This window comes from Capra hircus, chromosome 19 (assembly GCF_001704415.2).
Source record: "Capra hircus breed San Clemente chromosome 19, ASM170441v1, whole genome shotgun sequence".
Classification (NCBI taxonomy): Eukaryota; Metazoa; Chordata; class Mammalia; order Artiodactyla; family Bovidae; genus Capra; species Capra hircus.
In genome coordinates this window covers 8,651,527-8,676,607 of record NC_030826.1, presented here as the reverse complement: position 1 = coordinate 8,676,607, position 25,081 = coordinate 8,651,527, and the positions used below count along the sequence as shown (strand labels likewise).

At 39.2% G+C, this 25,081-nt stretch overlaps 1 protein-coding gene across 1 annotated transcript; it reads right to left on the bottom strand.

Annotated features, from left to right (window-relative positions):
• LOC102184938 (olfactory receptor 4D2-like) lies at positions 2,622-3,722 on the bottom strand. The gene has a single exon (XM_005693099.2). It carries the CDS (start codon positions 3,720-3,722, stop codon positions 2,787-2,789), a length of 936 nt encoding a protein of 311 aa, XP_005693156.2. The 3' UTR covers positions 2,622-2,786.

The following is a 25,081-nucleotide window of genomic DNA, read 5'->3' as shown; positions in this document are numbered from 1 at the left end:
CAATTTTCCAAATAGGCAATGGGATTGAATATACATTTCTCTAGAGAAAGTATTTAAATGCCCTATGATAAATAATGCTCAACATGAAATGATGTTCAATATCATCAGTAATTAAGGAAATGAAAATAAAACCCATGTGATACTATTTCATGCCTGATAGGATAGTTGTAGTAATAGCAGTAATAAATAACAAGTGTGAGAATGTGAAGAAATTAGAAACCTCATAAGTTCCAATGAGAATGCTGCTATAAAAAACACTTTCACAGTTCTTCAAAAAGTTACATGCAGAATTAACCACATGATCCAGCAATTCTACTCATTGGTATATACTCAAAGGTTCTGAAAATAGGTATTCAGACAAATATTTGTTAATAAATATTAGCAGTAGCCCTTACAATAGACAAAATATGGAAACAATCAAAATGTCATTCAACAGATGAGCGGATAAGCAAAATATACTGTATCCAGACAGTGGAATAGTATTCAGCCATAAAGAAGAATGGGGTACTATTAAGCAAAACCAAGAGGAAACTCTTCCAGATCTAATGAGTCTAAAAAGACATGACAGCTAAATGCAACACATGGCTTCTCACCAGATTCTCTGTTTATCAGACTTTATTGAGAAATCTGGCAAAACTTGAGTAGAAACCAAATATTATATTCTATCAATGTTTGTTTTATATTAGTTTTAATCACTGTATGGCAGTATTGGAGGAAATTTTCTTTGTAGGAAATGCATACAAATATTAAGGAGTGGTGGGCATTGGGTTGGTAACTTACCCTCAAACTTTCAGGAAAAAAATCTACTATACTTACAAATTTTCTGTAAGTTTGAAGTTTCTCAAAGAGTGTAAAATGTTTTTAAAGTTAAATTTTTTTTAAAGTTAAGATAGAATTTGGTAGCAGAATATCATGTTATCCTCTGGATAAGAAACTATTTTTTAAAATTAGATATTAATATGAGCTAACTGGGCTTCCCCAACGGCTCAGCAGGTAAAGAATCTACCTGCAATGCAGGAGACATTGGAGATGCAGGTTCAGTACCTGGACTGGAAAGATCCCCTGGAGGAGGAAATGGCAACCCACTTCAGTATTCTTGCCTGAAAACTTCCATGGACAGAGGAGCCTGGCAGGTTACAATCCAAGGGGTTTCAGAGTCAGGCAAGACTGAGAGACTAAACACACATTAGCTAATACTAAAATAAAAGATTGATATACCTGATTACATGAAAACTAACACCAAAAATAAAGAAGACAAACCATAAACTGGGAGAAGGCATTGTAATAAATATAGCCGGCAATAAATCAGCAACCAAATTACACAGGCACTCCTATACTACATAGAAACAGTCAGTAGAAAAGCAAACAAAAAGCATTCATGGGAAATTGCATACAATAAAAAGTGTGGAAAGAAATGTGAGAGAAATACCAATTTCTCTACAGTGAAATATTTTTACCCACTTTAATCGGCACTTCTACTTGCAGATATATGACCCAAGCCCCTCAACAAAACAACAAGTAGAAGAATATTCAAAAGAGCACTGTTTGCAACAGCAAAAACTGGGAACAATCCCTCTAAGCTTATCCTCACAAAGGAATATTATACAGCAGAGCAAATGAATAAACTACAGCCAAAAAGAATAACATGTATCATTTAGAAACATAATGTGGAGTGGAGAAAAGCAAATCCTGGAATATTATATACAATGTAATATTTGTACGAAGCTCAACATAGCAAAATAAACAATATGCTAATTATGTAAAAATGTGATGAGGTTATTTTTATGAGCAATGGAATGATAAACACAAAATTCAAATAAATGGTTTCATCTGGGGAAAAGTCATGTGATGGAGAGGACCTATAGGCAGGTATAAGCTATTGGTACCCTGTGGTTCCTGAATTGAGTATCATGTACATGAATATTCATATTATATTACATAGTGTTTTGAAATCGCATGTTTTACATGTAATCTTTTGCTTGTAATAATCATTATACTATACTAAAATGTACAGTGAAAAAGTGTGACTTGAAGTGTTATTTTCAACTTGAAAATAACATGTAATTCCATAGTTCACTCAATGTTATCTCAGTTTTTATATATGACTCATAATAAAACTGGGAGGCTTGGGATCAGATATTAAGATCAGTGAGTCTGTTGATAAGAAGTTATGAGTTCAAGAGAAGGCAAGTGTCCCATGCAAGGTCATCCATTTGGTAAGTGATGGGTTCAGTCCAGTTCAGTTCAGTTCAGTCGCTCAGTCGTGTCTGACTCTTTGCAACCCCATGAATCGCAGCACGCCAGGCCTCCCTGTCCATCATCAACTCCCAGAGCTCACTCAGACTCACGTAGTTCAGTAGTTAGGGTCTCCAAATTAAAGCTTAAGACTCAGAATCCTGGGCAGTCTCCAATAATCCAGTCTCACACCAAAATGAGGTACTGAGAAAGAGGTCAAAATACAGAAAACAGAACTGCTCTCCTGGGGAAATGCTATCATTCTAACAGGAAACTAACTGTCCACCAAGAAGGCAGAAAGGAGAGTGTGGCTTGCCAGAATGTTTCCATAACAAATGTTGCTGTCACTGGAGTGTTCAAATTATCTAACACAAACAAAAGTAAGAATTTACCTTTTTCCTCAAAATCTGGGTAAGCTGCTTATTTTCAATAGGCATTCACTTTTATGATGACCCTTATAACACATACACAAGTTATTGAAGAGGCCAGTTACAGCAGCTCTCTCTCCTAATTATCAATGGAAAACAAAGCCAAAGAGAAGTGACCCACTATCACTCTCTTTTACAAAGCAGCCAGCGCCTCCCTAATCTCTTCACTGCTGCCTGCATCTCCTGGTTCCTCAGGGTGTAGATCATGGGGTTGAGCATGGGGGTCATGACCGTGTGGCTGATGGATACAGCCTTGTCCATGGAGAAGGAGGTGAAGGGCCGGGCATAGAGGTAAATGCTTGGAATGAAGACCATAGACACCACGATGATGTGGGTGGTGCAGGTGGAAGCTGCCTTCCTCCTTGCCTGCCCTGAGTAGGACCTCAGCATCACCAGGATGGCTGAGTAGGAGACCAAGAGGAGGAGGAACCAGATGACATCCAGCATCCCACTGTTGCAGATCATGAGGAACTCCAGGACAGAAGTGTCAGTGCAGGCGAGTCTCAGAACTTGTGGAACATCACAGTAGAAGTTATCTAGGACATTGGGGCCACAAAAAGGCAGTGGGAGCATCAGAGCCAGTTGGGAAATGGAATGAATGAAGCCTCCCACCCAGCTTGCCACCACCAGCCCAGCACAGAGCTGAGTGTTCATGATGGTGACATAGTGGAGGGGCCGGGATATAGCAACAAGGCGGTCATAGGCCATCACTGAGAGGAAGAAGACCATGGCACCTCCCAGAAAGTGGAAGAAGAAGATCTGGGTCATGCAGCCTTGGTAGGAGATGGTCTTCTTCTCAGAGAGGAAGTCCACCAGCATCTTTGGAGCAGTGACTGAGGAGAAACAGAGGTCTATGACGGCCAGGTTTCTGAGCAGAAAATACATGGGTGTGTGGAGCCTGGAATCAGAGCTCACCGTGACCATGATGAGGAGGTTTCCCATGACAGTGGTTGTGTAGACAAGCAGGAACACCAGAAACAAGAAGAGGTGGAGCTCGTGAGTCTGGGAGAGCCCCAGGAAGACAAATTCCGATACACATGTGAGGTTCCCTGGTTGCATGGTGTCTTCTCCATACACGTGAAGAAAACACACCACAGACAGAGATGTATTAGTGCTCAGGGGCTCGAATTGAGTTCCAGTTCTAGATGATGGACATTTTTGTGCAGATCATAATTCCAGATACTGATTAAATGGCCTTGCCTTTGGAGCATGTACAAGTTGGTGCTGAAATATATATTCATGCTATATCAAAAAGCCATCCAGAGACACATACAGGCTGCTTTTTAAACATTCTGTGTAGTACAGTGATGAGAAGATGTTTGGAGTCTACAGACTTGTAGTCAAATTCCAGAGCTTCTTATTCTTGAGATTTGACCCAGAGTAAGTTATTCAAGCTGTCTGTTTCCACAACAAAAATGTTGTCTCTATGGACTGTCTAGGAGATTAAATAAGATAACACATAGGTTCCTTAAATAGTACCTGGAATATTACATGGTAATCACTCTCCTCTATGTAGTGTCCTACTGTAAAGATCTCTTGCCTTCTTCCAAGTCTCTAATACATTTTGCACCAATCATTTCTCGTGTAACAGCTAACATATCAAAATGTTAATGAACTTTTTGTTTCTAGGTTTTTCCTCCCCAATTCAACCATAACGTGCTACTGACATTATGTCTTTTTTTTTTTTTTTGAATTTTTGCCTATTTATTTTGAGATTTTCTTCTCCATTTAGGCTTGTATACTATTTAAAGTTTCTTTTCCTTTTCTTGCTTCTAGAGTAATAATGGTGGGGTTAAAATGCTACTGCTGGTGTGGGTATTTGTATGCAAGACTTTACTTCAGAGTGAAATGACATTATGTCTTGATTCACAATTTATTTGTGCCCTGCAGTGCTCACGCTTTGTGATAGTCAATACTCAAAAAGCATGTGGTGTTGACTCTGAGTGGGTGAACAGCTATAGGGAATGTCCCCTCTCCCTGGTGTAGGTGGTCCCTTACTGGATGAAGCCAGGACATATATGGTGTGTGTGCTGAGACACGAGGAAGTGAAGAGAGATTCTCTAAGTAAAAACAGGTGGTGGATACTGTATGAAGGGGATTGGAAGACCTTTAATAAAAAGCCCAAGAATTTATAAAATGTTACTGAATACAAGAGCAGAAGACAAGACACAGGAAGATACTGAAATAAGAGAAATAGAATAGACAAAGGAACAAAAAGAAGATTAAGATTAAGGGGGAGGAAAGAAAGGGAATGAAAAGTGGAGGGGTGGGAGATGGGAGGAAAGAAAGGTGAAGAAGGTTAGGGAGGTGAGAGATAGAGGTGACAAGTGAGGGTTAAGTGGCTTCTGCACTCCCCTGTCTTGCCTCACTCCCCTCCTCACTTGCCTCCTGCAATCCGTTGTCCATCAGAGATCATTTTAGTCTTATCCTTGCTCTTCCATCTGTCTTCCACTCTTGTCTATATACTATATCACTGTCAGAGAGATCTTTCCAAACTCATATTTGATCACCTCCCCCCATCATTATAATCTTTTAATGAGTATTGAGGGCCCACAGCTTAAAACTCAAATGCTTAGAAGTGACCTAACATGATTTAGGGTTTAATTCAGGGTTGAAACACACGCTTACATACATGTGACTCCCTCTTATTGTGTCACACCAAGTTCTAAAATGTAGGTTCCATCTACCCTTCTCATCAGTATCCCTGTTACCCAGGAACTGGTTGCTGTTCAGGGAATTCATAGTCTATCACATATGTCATATATTCAATTGCTTCTGTAGCTTTGGAAATGAATTCTGTTTCCTGAAATATATTCTACAACTTTCTCAACCTAGAAGTCCTCAGATATCACCTTCTCTCTGACTCCTTCTCCATTTCTCCCATGCAGAATTAATCCCTCCCTTCTCAGGGTTCCAATAACATTTTATAAGTACCTCTAATAAGGCATTTATCATTTCTTTTCTGTTGTCCCTTTGAATTAGATTTTAAATTTAATTACTCAGTAGCCCCAAAATATATAATAGCAACTCTGATTTAGCAGTTGCTCAAAAAACAGGTGGCTATCCTAATGTATTAGGAGAGTTACATGATCTTGTTCAGTGTGACCATGTGGAGAATTCTGTGGTGTATTTCTTTATCCTCTGTTCTCAACATCCTCCCTCTAAGTCACAGGACCACATTCTCACTTGGTTGTTAAAAGCCTGGTTTTGCACATGCAACTTGAGGAATCTGTTTTCAGAACCTCATTTCCTCTGCATTACTTTCTGAGGCTCCCTTCACACTTTAGATTTCCTGCCATCAGTCTGTGTCCTTTGCTTATTCTCTGCACTCTCCAGCAAGTGACTCTGGATCCTTCTTACTGTATCCACAGGTACGGAAATCCTGGTCTCACCTTCCTTCAGCCAGACTGGGAGAGAGTCTCCAGGTCTTCCATCTTCTTGCAGATCCTTTTTCTCCAGCATCCGTTTCACAGTTACTGCCCATACATCAAGTATGCAACAATGAGTGTGACTCTAGGGGAAGAGGAGATATCCTTGTGAGAAACTACTGGACTCGGCTCAGGAGATAGGGCTGGGCTGATTACCACTTGGGGGAAGGGAGCAATGGGAGTTGTTAAAAAGTTTCTCAGTGTTTCAAAACCACATATTCATTAAAAGTTATTCCTTGGGGACCAAAAGGACCAAGGAAAATATAATTTTATAAATTTGTAGAATACAGGATTCCTTGGTCAAGATCCAAAAGTACAGGAATCTCTTCAAAAGAAACAGACTACTGGGAGTTTTAGAAGAACCCATTTCTTAGACCAGTGATTCTTACCTTTGAGACAATGACTTGCAGAACTTGTTAAAAGATGAATCACTGCGCCCAACCTCTAGACTTTCTCATTCTGTTGGCCCATGGTAAGGCCCGTAATTTGCATTTGTAACAAGTTCTCAGGTGATGCCGATCCCCTGTTACAGGGACCACACTCTGAGAACCACAGACTTGCTCCTCAACAAACTTTTCTCTCTTTTCTGGAATCTTATGAATAACTGCCCAATATGCTACTGGAGATCAGTGGAGAAATAACTCCAGAAAGAATGAACAGATGGATCCAAAGGAAAAACAACACCCAATTGTGGATGTGACGGGTGATAGAAGCAAGGTCCAATGCTGCAAAGAGCAATATTGCATAGGAACCTGGAATGTTAGGTCCATGAATCAAGGCGAATTGGAAGTGCTCAAACAGGAAATGGCAAGAGTGAATGTCGACATTCTAGGAATCAGCAAACTAAGATGGACTGGCATGGGGGAATTTAACTCAGATGACCATTATATCTACTACTGTGGGCAGGAATCCCTTAGAAGAAATGGGGTGGCCATAATAGTTAACAAAAGAGTCTGAAATTCAGTACTTGGATGCAATCTCAAAAATGACAGAATGATCTGTTTGTTTCCAAGTCAAACCATTCAATATCACGGTAATCCAAGTCTATGCTCCAACCAGTAATGCTGAAGAAGCTGAAGTTGAATGGTTCTATGAAGACCTACAAGACCTTTCAGAACTAACACCCCCCCAAAAAATGTCCTTTTCATTATAGGGGACTGGAATGCAAAAGAAGGAAGTCAAAAACACCTGGAGTAACAGGCAAATTTGGCCTTGGAGTACAGAATGAAGCAGGGCAAAGGCTAATAGAGTTTTGCCAAGAGAACGCACTGGTCATAGCAAACACCCTCTTCCAACAACACAAGAGAAGACTCTACACATAGACATCACCAGATGGTCAACACCGAAATCAGATTGATTATATTCTTTGCAGCCAAAGATGGAAAAGCTCTATACAGTCAGCAAAAACAAGACCAGGAGCTGACTGTGGCTCAGATCATGAACTGCTTATTACCAAATTCAGACTTAAATTGAAGAAAGTAGGGAAAACCACTAGACCATCCAGGTATGACCTAAATCAAATCCCTTATGACTATGCAGTGGAAGTGAGAAATAGATATAAGGGACTAGATCTGATAGACAGAGTGCCTGATGAACTATGGACAGAAATGCATGACATACTCCTTGTGTTTCTTGACTTCTCACTTTTACATTTCAGTCCCCTATAATGAAAAGGACATTTGGGGGGGGGGGTGTTAGTTCCAAAAGGTCTTGTAGATCTTCATAGAACCATTCAACTTCAGCTTCTTCAGCATTACTGGTCAGGGCATAGACTTGGATTACCGTGATATTGAATGGCAAAGATGGGCTCAATAAAGGACAGAAATGGTATGGACCTGTAAGCAGAAGATATTAAGAAGAGGTGGCAAGAATACACAGAAGAACTGTACAAAAAAGATCTTCATGACACAGAAAATCATGATGGTGTGATCACTCACACTCACCTAGAGCCAGACATCCTGGAATGTGAAGTCAGGTGGGCCTTAGGAAGCATCACTACAAACAAAGTTAGTGGAGGTGATAGAACTCCAGTTGAGCTATTTCAAATCCTAAAAGATGATGCTGCGAAATTGCTGCACTCAATATGCCAACAAATTTGGAAAACTCAGCAGTGGCCACAGGACTGGAAAAGATCAGTTTTCATTCCAATCCCAAAGAAAGGTAGGGCCAAAGAATGCTCAAACTGCCACACAATTGCACTCATCTCACACACTAGTAAAGTAATGCTCAAAATTCTCCAAGCCAGGCTTCAGCAATACATGAGCCGTGACCTTCCAGAGGTTCAAGCTGGTGTTAGAAAAGGCAGAGGAACCAGAAATCAAATTGCCAACATCTGCTGGATCATCAAAAAAGCAAGAGAGTTCCAGAAAAACATCTATTCCTCTTTATTGACTATGCCAAAGCCTTTGAGTGTGTGGATCACAAGAAACTGTGGAAAATTCTGAAGGAGATGGAAATACCAGACCACCTGACCTGCCTCTTGAGAAACATGTATGCCGGTCAGGAAGCAACAGTTAGAACAAGACATGGAACAACAGACTGGTTCCAAATAGGAAAAGGAGTACATCAAGGATGTATATTGTCACCCTACTTATTTAATTTCTATGCAGAGCACATCATGAGAAACGCTGGGCTCGAAGAAGCACAAGCTGGAATCAAGATTGCTGGGAGAAATATCAATAACCTCAGATATGCAGATGACACCACCCTTATGGCAGAAAGTGAAGAACTAAAGAGCTTCTTGATGAAAGTGAAAGAGGAGAGTGAAAAAGTTGGCTTAAAGCTCAACATTCAGAAAACTAAGACCATGGCATCTGGTCCCATCTCTCATGGCAAATAGATGGGGAAACAGTGGAAACAGTGGCTGACTTTATTTTGGGGGACTCAAAAATCACTGCAGATGGTGATTGCAGCCATGAAATTAAAAGATGCTTACTCCTTGGAAGAAAAGTTACGACCAACCTAGACAGCATATTAAAAAACAGAGACATTACTTTGTCAACAAAGATCCATCTAGTCAAGGCTATGATTTTCCCAGTAATCATGTATGGATGTGAGAGTTGGACCATGAAGAAGGCTGAACGCCGAAGAATTGATGCTTTTGAATTGTGGTGTTGGAGAAGACTCTTGAGAGTCCCTTAAACAACAAGAAGATCCAACCAGTCTATCCTACAGGAGATCAGTCCTGGGTGTTCACTGGAAGGACTGATGTTGAAGCTGAAACTCCAATACTTTGGCCACCTGATGTGAAGAGCTGACTCATTTGAAAAGACTTTGATGCTGGGAAAGATTGAGTGCAGGAGAAGGGGACGACAGAGGATGAGATGGTTAGATGGCATCACCGACTCAATGGACATGAGTTTGGGTAAACTCTGGGAGCTGATGATGGACTTGGAGTGCTGCGGTTCATGGGGTGGCAAAGAGTCAGACACGACTGAGTGACTAAACTGAACTGAACTGATGGATAACTTGTTTGATTTCTTTCTTTCCTTCTTGTTCTCTTCTTTCTCCCTTTTTTCCTTTTCTTCTAATTTTAAGCCTAACTGATTTTACTTAGAAATAGTCATAGATGGACAAACATATACTGTCAATACAATGGAAGCTAACTGCCTGTAAACCTTGTCCTTTATTTTGTGAATCAAAGCCCTGATACTGTTTTACCATCCATCCCAAGTGTAACTAGATCATCTCTACAGTGAACTGATGACTCTTTATTCATCTATTCTAAGATCTGTTAGATCTATCATCTAAAGAATAGATGCATTCTTTACCTGTGGACTCATACTACCTCTAATACAAGGATTCGTACAGGAAACCCACATATTTCTCATTATGAGGAACTGATCAACACTGGAATTAATTGGCATTGTAACCTTGATGTGCTGTAAAAACTTTCTTATTTCTTAGAATTGTCTGTTCTGCATAGGACTTCCAGATTGGTCTGAATTATTTCACTGGAAATGTTTCTTCTTGGCAAACTAGAGTATCTGCCTTTGGTAGATAAGGGTACAATGTGAAGTTCTTCCACATACAAGTGAGGTAGATTTAAAAATTATTCTGTTTCTGTTTTTCATTTTGTGTTTATTCCTTAACTTAGTCATTCAGTTATATTTATTTTTTTAATTTATCATTTTATGTTTAATTCTTTTTATTTTTATTTTATTTTTTATTAAATTTTTATTTTTATTTTTACTTTATTTTACTTTACAATACTGTATTGGTTTTGCCATACATTAACTTTTTATTTTCTATTGGAGCATAGCCAATTTACAATGTTGTGATAGTTTCAGGTGAAGAACAAAGGGACTCAGCCATACATATACAAGTATCCATTCTCCTCCAAACTCCCCTCCCATCCAGGCTGCCACAAAACATTGAGCAGAGATCCCTGTGCTGTAGAGTAGTTCCTTGTTGGTTATTCAGTTTAAATATAGCAGGGTGTACATGTCTATCCCAAACTCCTTAAGTATCTCTTTCCTCCTATCCTTACCTGCTGGTAGCCACAAGTTCATTCTCTAAGTCTGTGAGTCTGCTTCTGTTCTATAAATAAATTCATTTGTATCATTTTTTTTAGATTCTTCATATAAGGAATATCATACAATATTTCTCTTTCTCTGTCTGACTTCACTCAGTATGACAGTCTCTAGGTCTATTGATGTTGCTGCAAATGGAATTATTTCATTCTTTTTAAGGCTGAGTAATATTCCGTTGTATATATCCACCACATATCTTTATCCATTCCTCTGTCAATGGACATTCAGGCTGCTTCCATGTCTTGGCAATTGTAAACAGTGCTGCAATGAGCACTGGGTTCATGTATCCTTTCAGACCATGTTTTTCGTTGGATATGTGCCCAAGAGTGGGATTGCAGGGTCATATGGTAACTCTATTTTTAGCTTTTTAAGGAATTTCCATACTGTTCTCCAGAGTGTCTAAACCAATTTAAATTGCCACCAACATTGTAGAAGGGTTCCCTTCTCTCCACACTCTCTCCCCCTTTTATTGCTTGTAGATTTTCTGATAATAGCCATTTGGACTGGGAGGTAATAGCTTATTGTAGCTTTGATTCACATTTCTCTAATCATTAGTGATGCTGAGCATCCTTTCATGTGCCTCTTAGCCATCTGTGTGTCTTCTTTGGAGAAATGCCATTTAGGTCTTCTGTCTTTTTTTTTTTTCTTTTTATAGATGAGCTTATTTCTTCTTTTCTATTTTTCACGTTATGAAAGTATGCATGCGTGTGTGCTGAGTCTCTTCAGCCATATCTGCTTCTTTGCAACCCTATGGACTGGACTGTAGCCTGCCAGGCTCCTCTGTCTATGAGATTCTTCAGGCAAGGGTATTGGAATGGGTTGCCATGCCCTCCTCCAGGGGATCATCCGACCTAGGGATCAAACCAGTGTCTCTCATGTCTCCTGGACTGTCAGGTGTTTCTTTACTACTAGTACCCACTGGGAAGCCCCTAAATTATGAAAATATGATAATGCATTTACAGGAGACTTGGAAAATACAGAACAAAGTTACATATAGTTCTACTATATATTACAATTATTTTTAAGTAGATAAATTAAGATTTTTAGTAGGTGTTTCAATATCAAACTCTCAAAAATTAATAGAATGAATAGACAGAAAAGTAAAAGGACATAGTAGACCTGAAAAGCACTATGAACCAATTCAACAAAATTAAGATTTACACAGTTTTCACACAACAGTAGGCTATAAGCTCTATTCAAGTTTCCATAGGCTATAAAACAGGAGTCACTGAAACATATCCAGGGATGTGAAATCCAGGGATGTAAAACAAGGTGCAAGTATTTCACAGTCTAAAGGTACTGAAATCATACAGAGTGTATTCTCTTTTATCACTGTGGAATTCGAATCCGGTACACTGGGACAACCCAGAGGGATAGGATGGGGAGGGAGGGTTTCGAATGGAGGGACACATGTACACCCATGGCTAATTCATGCCAATGTATGGCAAAAACCACCACAGTATTGTAAAGTAATTAGCCTCCAACCAAAATAAATTAATTAATTTTTAAAAAGAAATCACTATCAAAAGATATTTGAAAATAACCTACATATTTTCAAGTGCAATGTGACATTTACCTAGAGAGATCTTTGACTTAGCCACTGAAAGCCTCAATAAAGTTAAAAGACTGAAAAAACACCGAGAGTGATTGCAGAGAATAAACATTTAAATGAGAAATTAATATAAAAATCAGAAACTAATATCAAAGATAATTTTGAAATCCCATGTGTTTGGAAATTAAATGTCCACTTTTAAATGATGGATGTATCGAAGCAGCCACAACAAGGAAAATTAGAAAATATTTGTAACAATAAAAATGAAAAGAGAATGTATCAGAATTTGTTGCATTCAGCTGAAGCTGCTCAATGCACATAAATACAATGTGGAATACTGAATAAGGTATGAAAACAAATAATGGACACTAGCATAAACTTTTGTGAAATTTGAACAAAATCTCTACTTTAGTTACTAATACATGTTAATTTCCTGTTGTTGTTGTTTTTTTTTTTTTCACAACATAGTAGTTGTTTATATTCTCAGAATTGGATTAGGAGTTTCAAGCCTCGTTCAATCTTTTTTTAAAAAAATCACTAAAATAATAAGCTTTCTAGACTTTTAGCAGTAATGCTAGATGTCAGAATAAATGGAACTATCTCAAAGTTTTAAGTAAATGTAAATTAGAAGTCTAGCATTCTATTCATACTTAGTCCTGCAAGTGGAACCAAATGTCATAAATATTTAGATATGCAAAAATTCATGTTTTCTAAAATATTTTTTATTAATATTATACATACTACACACACACACAAACTTTTCTACTACACTTGATAAAGGCCTGAGAAAGAACAACCAAAAAAGAGACAGAGAAATTGGGCATTACAAACTGAATGAAATGAGAACATCGAACATGAAATAGAAAAAGTGAAACAAGCTAGATCAAAGTAAAAGATCATCATACAGTCTAGCTGTTTTCAAACAAGTCTGCTTATTAGAATCGCACCTAGAGCTTTGGCGAGGAGGGGCGCGGGGGAGGGAGGAAGTGTTTCTAATGTGCATCCGGATTTTAAAAAGTGATTGTAAAGAGAATAGCATTGAAACAGGTATAGTACCATATGTGAAATCAATGACTAGTCCAAGTTTGATGAATGAAACAAGACACTCAAAGCCGGTGCACTGGGGCAACCCAGAGGGATAGGATAGGGAGAGATGTGGGAGGGGGGTTCGGGACGGGGGGACACATGTACACCTGTGGCTGATTCATGTCGATGTAGGGCAAAAACCACCACAATATTGTAAACTAATTAGCCTCCAATTACAATAAATAAAATAATTTTAAAAAAGAAAACCACCAAGATATTTTCCTCTGGATTACAAAACATTTTAATTCTGTTGCTACATCTTTTATTTTTTTTCAGAATGAGCTCATAGTTCTATTAAAATCAGGAAAAAACATTTTATTTTAAATGACTATGATTTAGCCCATTTAATTGTGCCTGGCATCACTAAACATTTAAATATATAATTGCAAAAGTTATTCTAATTTGGTATAAAACAGGAAAAATGACATAAAATATTTTGATAGAAAAAACAGGCAAAATTAAAGATTATGGTAAGTTTTAAACATTATAGTAAGTTGTTTCAAACAAGTAGCTTATACAATTAAAAATTAGAAGGGTAAGCCCAACCTATACTGATTACCTCATCTTGAAGTAAATATATACACACCGCCTTAGTTTTGATACAGATAATTAAAGAAATAGATTTAATTTTGCTTTTGCAAATAATAAAGGTAGAATTTACAAGGATTTTTAGAAGTATGAAAAATTGTACTGATATCATGTACTGACATGATTGTGAGATAGAACATAAGGTTATATATCTTGACTGGAGTCAAGAATAGTACTTAATGTAAAAAATAATAATTGACATATATTCAAATTTAATTAAAAAGAGAAGAAATTATACATAATGAACTGCAGGAAAAATAGGTATTTCATGTAGAAAGAAAATAGAGTATAACTGAATCCAGATGATGTATTACAGCCAAGGAATTAATTCTCTATGTTGATTAAAATAAAGACATAATCTTCAAAAAAAAGTAGTGATTGTAGATTTTTCTTCTAAATGGTAGTTTTAATGATACAGAATTCTATTATCTTCTGTTGATCAATCATGATACAACAGTATTAAATGAATCAGTTCAGTTCAGTCACTCGGTGGTGTCTGACTCTCTGGGACCCCACTGACCGCAGCACACCAGGCTTCCCTGTCCATCACCAGCTCCTGGATCCTGCTAAAACTCACATGCATTGAGTTGGTGATGCCATCCAACCGTCTCATCCTCTGTCGTCCCCTTCTCCTCCTGCCTTCAATCTTCCCCAGCATCAGGGTCTTTTCCAATGAATCAGCTCTTCGCATCAAATGGCCAAAGTATTGGAGCTTCAGCTTCAGCATCACTACCTCCAATGAATATTTAGGACTGATTCCCTTTAGGATTGGCTGACTTGATCTCCTTGCAGCCCAAGAGACTCTCAAGAGTCTTCTCCAACACCACAGTTGAAAAATATCAATTCTTTGGAGCTCAGCCTTCTTTATGGTCCAACTCTCACATTCATACATGACTACTGGAAAAACCATAGCTTCAACTATACAGACAATTGCTGACAAAGTAATGTCTCTGCTTTTTAATATGCTATCTAGGTTGGCCATAGATTTTCTTCCAAGGAGCAAGCGTCTTTTAATTTCATGGCTGCAGTGATTTTGGAGCCCAAGAAAATAAAGTCTTTTACTACTTCCATTGTTTCCCCATTTATTTGCTATGAAGTGATGGGACAGGATGCCATGATCTTTGTTTTTGAATGTCGAGTTGTAAGCCAACTTTCTCACTCTCCTCTTTCATTTTCATCAAGAGGCTCATTATTTCCTCTTCACTTTCTGCCATAAAGGTGGGGTCTTCTGCATATCTGAGGTTATTAATATTTCTCCTGACAATCTTGAACTCAGCTTGTGCTTCATTCAGTCCAGCATTTCTCATGATGTACTCTGCACAGAGTTAAATAAGCAGTGTGACAATATACAGCCTTGACGTACTGCTTTCCCAATTTAGAACCAGTCCATTGTTTCATGTTTGGTTCTAACTATTGCTTCTTGACCTGTATACAGGTTTTTCAGAAGGCAGGCAATGTGGTCTGGTATTCTCATGTCTTGAAGAATTTTGAACAGTTTATTGTGATCCACACAGTCAAAGGCTTTCGTATAATCAGTAAAGCAGGAGTAGATGTTTTTCTGGAATTCTTTTGCCTTTACTATGATCCAACAGATGTTGGCAATTTGATCTCTGGTTCCTCTGCCTTTTCTAAATCCAGCTTGAACATCTGGAAGTTCTCTGTTCTCATACTGTTGAAGCCTGGCTTGGAGAATTTTGAGCATTACTTTGCTAGCATGTGAGATGACTGCAATTGTGTGGTAGTTGAACATTCTTTGACATTGCCTTTCTTTGGGATTGGAATGAAAATGGACATTTTCCAGTCCTGTGGCCACTGCTGAGTTTTCCAAATTTGCTGGCATATAGAGTGCAGCACTTCAACAGCATCATCTTTTAGGATTTGAAATAGCTCAACTGGAATCCCACCACCTCCACTAGCTTTTTCATAGTGATGCTTCCTAAGGCCCATTTGAAGCATCCTAAGGCTTCCTTAGGCCTTTTGCATTCCAAGATGTCTGGCTCTAGCTGAGTGATCACACCATCATTGTTATCTGGGTCGTGAAGATCTTTTTTGTATAGTTCTTCTGTGTATTCTTCCCACTTTCCTTAATCTCTTCTTCTTCTGTTAGGACCATACCATTTCTGTCCTTTATTGTGCCCATCTTTGCATGAAATGTTCCCTTGGTATGTCTAATTTTCTTGAAGATATCTCTAGTCTTACCCATTCTATTGTTTTCCTCTATTCCTTTTCACTGATCTCTTAGGAAGGCTTTCTTATCTCTCCTTGCTATTCTTTGGAACTCTACATTCAGATGGGTACATCTTTCCTTTTCTCCTTTGCCTTTGCTTCTCTTCTTTTCTCAGCTATTTGAAAGGCCTCCTTAGACAGGCCTTTCAAATTTTGCCTTTTTGCATTTCTTCTTCCCGGGGAAGGCTTTGACCACCACCTCCTGTTCAATGTCACGAACCTCAGTTCAGAGTTCTTCGGGAAGCCTGTCTACCAAATCTAGTCCCTTAAATCTATTTCTCACTTTCACTATATAATCATAAGGGATTTTATTTAGGTCATACCTGAGTGGCCTAGTGGTTTTCCCTACTTTCTTCAATATAAGACTGAATTTTTCAATAAGGAGTTCATGATCTGAACCAGTCAGCTCTCAGTCTTCTTTTTGCTGACTGTATAGAGCTTCTTCATCTTTCGCTGCAAAAAATTAATCAGTCTTAATTGGGTATTAACCATCTGGTAATGTCCACGTGTAGAGTCTTCTCTTGAGTTGTTAGAATAAGTATTTGCTATCTCCAGTGTGTTCTCTTGGCAAAACTGTTAGGTTTTTTGCTGCTTCATTTTGAGCTCCAAGGCCAAACTTGGCTGTTACTCCAGGTATCTCTTGACTTCCTACTTTTGCATTCCAGTCCCCTATGATGAAAAGGCCACCTTTTTTGGTAACTTTTATTCATTAAATGAATAATAGTTATATAATCACAATAGTAAAAGATGTTTATCTGTTTTCACAATCAATAGCCACACAAAAAGCAAAAGATAATTATAATTGCAAACTAGAATGGAAACATGATTAACCTAACAATATAAAATAATTACATACAATTTGTGAGCTTAAGTAGAATGATGTGATAAGTGGAAGTGCATCCATGCACATATTTCATGTACTGAGCCAGTCTAAGCCTTTTTGGTTCATGCATTCAATCCATACCATATCTATCCTTTATTGAGCCCATTTTTACATGAAATGTGCCTGTGGTATCTCTAATTTTCTTGAAGAGATCTCTAGTCTTTCTCATTCTATTGTTTTCCTCTATTTCTTTGCATTGATCACTGAGGAGAACTTCCTTATCTCTCCTTGCTCTTCTTTGGAACTCTGCACTCAAATGTAAATATCTTTCCTTTTCTCCTTTGCTTTCTGCTTCTCTTCTTTCACAGCTATTTGTAAGGCCTCCTCAGACAGACATTTTGCTTTTTTGCATTTCTTTTTCTAGGGGATGGTCTTGATTCCTGTCTCCTGTACATTGTCATGAACCTCTGTCCATAGTTCATCAGGCACTCTGTCTATCAGATCTAGTCCCTTAAATCTATTTCTCACTTTCACTGCATAGTCATAAGGGATTTGATTTAGGTCATACCTGGATGGTCTAGTGGTTTTTCCTACTTTCTTCAATTTAAGCCTGAATCTGGCAATAAGCAGTTCATGATCTGAGCCACAGTCAGCTCCTGGTCTTGTTTTTGCTGACTGTATAAAGCTTCTCCATCTTTGGCTGCAAAGAATATGATCAATCTGATTTCAGTATTGACCAACTGGTGATGTCCATGTGTTGAGTCTTCTCTTGTATTGTTGGAAGAGGGTGTTTGCTATAACCAGTGCATTCTCTTGGCAGAACTCTCTTAGCCTTTGCTCTGCTTCATTCTGTACTCCAAGGCCAAATTTGCCTGTTACTCCAGGTGTTTCTTGACTTCCTACTTTTACATTTCAGTCCTCTATAATGAAAAGGACATCTTTTGCCGGTGTTAGTTCCAAAAGGTCTTGTAGGTCTTCATAGAACAGTTCAACTTCAGCTTCTTCAGCATTACTGGTCGGGGCATAGACTTGGATTACCGTGATATTAAATGGCAAAGATGGGCTCAATAAAGGACAGAAATGGTATGGACCTAACAGAAGCAGAAGATATTAAGAAGAGGTGGCAAGAATACACAGAAGAACTGTACAAAAAAGATCTTCAGGACCCAGAAAATCATGATGGTGTGATCACTCACACTCACCTAGAGCCAGACATCCTGGAATGTGAAGTCAAGTAGGCCTTAGGAAGCCTCACTGTGAACAAATCTAGTGGAGGTGATGGAATTCCAGTTGAGCTATTTCAAATCCTAAAAGATGATGCTGTGAAATTGCTGCACTAAATATGTCAACAAATTTGGAAAACTCAGCAGTAGACATAGAACTGGAAAGGGTCAGTGTTCATTCCAGTCCTGAAGAAAGGTAATGCCAAAGAATGTTCAAACTACTGCACAATTGCACTCATCTCATATGCTACTAAAGTAATGCTTAAAATTCTCCAAGCCAGGCTTCAGCAATATGTGTACCATGAACTTCCAGATGTTCAATCTGGTTTTAGAAAAGGCAGAGGAACCAGAGATCCAATTGCCAATATCCGCTGGATCATTGAAAAAGCAAGAGAGTTTCAGAAAAACATCTATTTCTGCTTTATTGACTATGCCAAAGCCTTTGACTGTGTGGATCACAATAAACTGTGGAAAATTCTGAAAGAGATGGGAATACCAGACCACCTGAACTGCCTCTTGAGAAACCTATATGCAGGTCAGGAAGCAACAGTTAGAACTGGACATGGAACAACAGACTGGTTCCAAATAGGAAAGGGAGTACATCAAGGATGTATATTGTCACTATGCTTATTTAGCTTATATGCAGAGTACATCATGATAAAGGCTGGACTGGAAGAAGCACAAGCTGGAATCCAGATTGCTGGTAGAAATATCAATAACCTCAGATATGCAGATGACACCATCCTTGTGGCAGAAAGTGAAGAGGAACTAAAAAGCCTCTTGATGAAAGTGAAAGAGGAGAGTGAAAAAGGTGGCTTAAAGCTCAACAGAAAACGAAGATCATGGCATCTGGTCCCATTACTTCATGGGAAATAGATGGGGAAACAGTGGAAACAGTCTCAGACTTTATTTTGGTGGGCTCCAAAATCACTGCAGATGGTGACTGCAGCCATGAAATTAAAAGACGCTTACTCCTTGGAAGGAAAGTTATGACCAACCTAGATGGCATATTCAAAAGCAGAGACATTACTTTGCCAACAAAGGTCCGTTTAGTCAAGGCTATGATTTTTTCCTGTGGTCGTGTATGGATGTGAGATTTGGACTGTGAAGAAAGCTGAGTGCTGAAGAATTGTTGCTTTTGAATGGTGGTGTTGGAGAAGACTCTTGAGAGTCCCTTGGACTGCAAGGACATCCAACCAATCCATTCTAAAGGAGATCGGTCCTGGGATTTCTTTGGAAGGAATGATGCTGAAGCTGGAACTCTAGTACTTTGGCCACCTGATGCGAAGAGTTGACTCATTGGAAAAGACTCTGACACTGGGAGGGATTGGGGGCAGGAGGAGAAGGGGATGACAGAGGATGAGATGGCTGGATGGTATCGTTGACTCGATGGACGTGAGTCTGGGTGAATTCCGGGAGTTGGTGATGGACAGGGAGGCCTGGCGTGCTGCAATTCATGGGGTCGCAAAGGTTTGGACATGACTGAGTGACTGAACTGAACTGAAAATCATTGCAGACGATGATTGCAGCCATGAAATTAAAAGATGCTTACTCCTTAGAAGGAAAGTTATGGCCCGTCTAGACAGCATATTAAAAAGCACATTACTTTGTCTATAAAGGTCCATTTAGTCAAGGCTATGGTTTTTCTAGTAGTCATGTATAGTTGTGAGAGTTGGATTATGAAGAAATCTGAGTGCTGAAGAATTGATGCTTTTGAATTGTGGTGTTGGAGAGGACTCTGACTGCGAGGAGATCCAGTCAGTCCATTCTGAAGGAGATCAGTCCTGGGTGTTCATTGGACGGACTGATGTTGAAGCAGAAACTCCAATACTTTGGCCCCCTGATGCAAAGAGCTGGCTCATTTGAAAAGACCCTGATGCTGGGAAAGGTTGAAGATAGGAGGAGAAGGGGATGACAGAGGATGAGATGGTTGGATGGCATCACCAACTTATTGGACTTGGGTTTGAGTAGACTCCGACTATTGGTGATGGACAGGAAGGCCTAGCGTGCTTTGGGTCATGGGGTCGCAAAGAGTCAGACACGACTGAGCTGAACTGAACTGAATTCAATCCATTTACACTTAAGGTAATTGTCAATATGTATGATTCTGTTCCCATTTTCTTAATTGTTTTGGGTTTATTTTTTGTAGGACTTTTCCTTCTCTGGTATTTCCTGCCTAAAGAAGTTCCTTTAGCATTTGTTATAAATCTGGTTTGGTGGTGCCAAATTCTCTTAACTTTTGCTTGTCTGGAAAGCTTTTGACTTTTCTGTCAATTCTGAATGAGAATCTTACTGGCTAAAGTATTCTTGGTTGTAGATTCTTCCCTTTCATCACTTTAAATATATGGTGTAATTCCCATCTGGCTTGTAGAGTTTCTGTTGAGAAATCATGTGATAACCTGATTCGAGCTCCCTTGTATGTTAGCTGTTGGAAATCTGCATGAGCCTGGAACTCTGCATGAGCATAGAGAAGAGTGAGAAGTGTGACTTGCCCTCTGGCCTGGATCAGTTCAGTTCAGTCTCTCAGTTGTGTCTGACTCTTTGCGACCCCATGAATTGCAGCACACCAGGCCTCCCTGTCCATCACCAACTCCTGGAGTTCACTCAGACTCACGTCCATCGATACCCCACTCTAGTTCACCTTAGTTTTCACTGGGCCTGTCTAACTTATTCATGGTACCTGTCAGCTTGTCAAGGCAGTTGGTTTTACGACTCAGTACAGTCATCTCTCCACCATCTTGCTACCAGGGGCTTCTACCTATGGGGCAGACACTGGTGATTGCCATTTCCAATCTCCTTCTTTCTGGCTGAAACAGCCAGCCATATACTTTCCATCCTCCTTTGCATACTGCAAGGACTACATGATCCTGTTTCTGGCCAAAGACTCATAAAGGAATTCTGCTGCAATCATTTTAGATAAAGATTTCTCCACTGGATTAAAAAACAAAAGCCCATGAATGTCTCTCCTCTTCCTTCTTGCCGAATTGTTTAGATATAAAGATACAATGACTGGCAGGTGGTGAGAGGAAACAAGTGCACATAATCCCCCCGGTGCAGAGGCCAGCCTGGGGAGCTGAAACGAGTGCACACCAGCCCTGCGAAGCAAAGGGCAGGCCTGGGAAGCCGAGACAAGTGCACACAAGCCCCGCAACACAGAGTGTGTGCCTGGGAAGCTGAGACAAGTGCACACAAGCCCCGCGACTCAGAGGGTGAGCCCAGGGTGCTGAGGGAAGCCCACACAAGTCGCCGCGATGCAGAAGGATCCACACAAGCACATTCCTAGCAAGTTTCTGCCAGCAACAGAGGGCGGGACAGGGGAACAGAAGCACCAGCAATGATCTCGCGGACAAGTAGACGACTGGCGGCACTGCAGGTATGCTGAGAGGGCCGCTCTGAAGCAGCGGTGGAAATAGACGCTCCTAACACTGCGAAAGCAAGAGCGACTGCCGAAAGGCATACTGAACCCATAGAGACTCCAAAACTGGACGCTGCACCGCCCTTCAGAGAGAGGAAATCTAGCTGCCTCAACCAGAACACAGGCAGAAGCTCCCCCAGCCAGGAAAACATCACAGGACCCAACCCCATCCACAGGTGCAGACTCCACAACCAAGAGCTACAACCTTGAGAAACTTTTTTCATTTTTTTCTCTTATATATCACACTGTTTATTACCTCAACATACCTCCACCTCCACTAGTCATTAGCGGTGCTGTGGACTTTTCCTCTTTGTTTTCCTTTTTTAAAAAAGTTCATTTAAAATTTTGTTTTTCTTTTTTTCTTATAAACCACACGGTTTATTCCCTCTACATATTTCCACCTTCATATTAGCTTATTGTGGTGCTGCGAGTTTTCCTCCTTGTGTTTCCTGTCAAAAAAAAAAGAAAGAAAAAAATTCATTTTCAGATTTTTTTCCCTCTTTCTCACCTTTTGTTCTTATTTCTTGATGAGTTTTATGAATTTTGTTTTTGAAGCATTCAACTACTTTTCCTATGATTCTTTACCAGCTGTCACTATTGCAGCTGTAACTATGCCTGAATATATATAAAGCTTTTCCACATACATCTGTTCATCTTTGCTCCTCTATTTTTCTTTTCTCTTTCTCTCTTTTTCCTTAATCCTCTTCCCCACCCTCTTATTTTTTCTTTTCCCTTCCTTCTCCTCTTTCTATTTTCTCTCTCTTTTTTCTCCCTTATTTCCTTCACTCTTTCTACTTTCAACAGGTAAGTTAAATTGTTGATCTCCTATGCTATATTCCCCAATTGGCCCTCTGCTCATGCTCAGATTTCCAGACTAAACATTAGCTAACTCTGCTTTCAATTAGTTGATATCACCTCGGGTTTCCCTTGCTCACCAAGTCAATCTCTTGTACTCTTTTCTTTAGAACACTTTGGTTCTAACTGTATGTGTAGAAGAGTCGGTGGGTATGTCCCAGTATTTCTGTAATCATCTGCTATATCTCCTCCCACTAGAAAACAGGCACAAGCCACCCTCAACAAGAAATCAACACAAAGCACCAAACCAACAATTCCCTTCGAGTATAAATACCAAAAGGAAGAATTAATACAACCCTAAAGCCTGGGAAAAGGAGACGTCAAGTGGAGCAAGTTAGAAAAAAATAATGAAAAGACAGAGAAATACAGTACAAATGAAAGAGCAAGGTAGAAGCTGACAAGACTAAATAAACAAAGAGGAAAAAAGTAATCTCCCTGAAAGAGAATTCAGAATAATTATAGAAACGATGTTCTGAATACTTGAAAATAGAATGGAGAAAATGCAAGAAGCATTTAACACAGTTAATACAATCACCAAGGACATAGAATAAACAAGAAGTAAGCAAACAGAGATGAATAACACAATTACTAAAATTAAAAATACTCTAGAAGGAACCAATAGAAGAATAACTGAGGCAGAGGAATGGATAAGTGAGCTGGAGGACAGAATGTTGGAAATAACTGCCGAAGAGCAGAATAAAGGGAAAAGAATGAAAAGAATTGAGGATAGCCTCAGAGATCTTTGGGACAATATTAAATGCACCAACATTCGAGTTATAGGGGTCCCAGAGGAAGAAGAAAAAAAGAAAGGCACTGAGAAAGTTTTTGAAGAAATGATAGTTGAAAACTCCCCAACATGGGAAAGGAAATAGTCAATCAAGCCCAAGAAGTACAGAGAGTCCCTTACAGATTAATGCAAGGAGAAACACATCGAGACACATTAATCAAGCTAACAGAGATTAATCACAAAGAAAGAATATTAAAAGCAGCAAGAGAAAAGCAACAAGTAACATACAAGGGAAACCCCATATGATTAACAGTGGATCTTTCAGCAGAAACTCAATAGGCCAGAAGGGAATGGCAGGATATATTTAAAGTATTGAAAGAGAAAAACCTACAACCACGATTACTCTACCCAGCAAGGATCTCATTCAAAATTGATAGCGAAATCACAAGTTTTATGGACAAGCAAAAGTTAAGAGAATTCAACACAAAACCAGCCTTGCAACAAATACTAAAGGGACTTCCATAGCCAGTAAACACAAGAGAAAGGAAAGACCTACAAAAACAAACCCAAAACAATCAAGAGAATGCAAATAGGAACATATGTATCAATAATTACCTTAAATGTAAACAGATTGAATGCACCAACCAAAAGATATAGACTGAATCAATACAAAATTAAGACCCATATATTTATGCTTCCTACAGGAGATCCACTTCAGACCTAGAGACACATACAGACTGAAAGCAAAAGGATGGAAAAAGATACTCCATGCAAACGTAAACCAAAAGAAAGCTGGAGTGGCAATTCTTCTTTCAGGCAAAATAGACTTTAAAATAAAGAATATTATAAGAGACAAAGAAGGACACTACATAATAATCAAAAGATCAATTCAAGAGTGGCAATCCTTCTTTCAGGCAAAATAGACTTTATTTTTTTTTATTTTTTATTTTTTTTAAATTTTAAAATCTTTAATTCTTACATGCGTTCCCAAATATGAACCCCCCTCCCACCTCCCTCCCCACAACATCTCTCTGGGTCATCCCCATGCACCAGCCCCAAGCAAGCTGCACCCTATGTCAGACATGGACTGGCGATTCAATTCTTACATGACAGTATACATGTTATAATTCCCATTCTCCCAAATCATCCCACCCTCTCCCTCTCCCTCTGAGTCCAAAAGTCTGGTATACACATCTGTGTCTTTTTTCCTGTCTTGCACACAGGGTCGTCATTGCCATCTTCCTAAATTCCATATATATGTGTTAGTATACTGTATTGGTGTTTTTCTTTCTGGCTTACTTCACTCTGTATAATTGGCTCCAGTTTCACCCATCTCATCAGAACTGATTCAAATGAATTCTTTTTAACGGCTGAGTAATACTCCATTGTGTATATGTACCACAGCTTTCTTATCCATTCATCTGCTGATGGACATCTAGGTTGTTTCCATGTCCTGGCTATTGTAAACAGTGCTGCGATGAACATTGGGGTACATGTGTCTCTTTCAATTCTGGTTTCCTCGGTGTGTATGCCCAGAAGTGGGATTGCTGGGTCATAAGGTAGTTCTATTTGCAATTTTTTAAGGAATCTCCACACTGTTCGCCATAGTGGCTGTACTAGTTTGCATTCCCACCAACAGTGTAGGAGGGTTCCCTTTTCTCCACACCCTCTCCAGCATTTATTGCTTGCAGATTTTTGGATCGCAGACATTCTGACTGGTGTGAAGTGGTACCTCATTGTGGTTTTGATTTGCATTTCTCTAATAATGAGTGATGTTGAGCATATTTTCATGTGTTTGTTAGCCATCCGTATGTCTTCTTTGGAGAAATGTCTATTTAGTTCTTTGGCCCATTTTTTGATTGGGTCGTTTATTTTTCTGGAATTGAGCTGCAGAAGTTGCTTGTATATTTTTGAGATTAGTTGTTTGTCAGTTGTTTCAGTTGCTATTATTTTCTCCCATTCA

Excerpts from the sequence above, each read along its gene's own strand:
- LOC102184938 (XM_005693099.2), bottom strand. The coding sequence starts at position 3,722 with ATGCAACCAGGGAACCTCACATGTGTATCGGAATTTGTCTTCCTGGGG.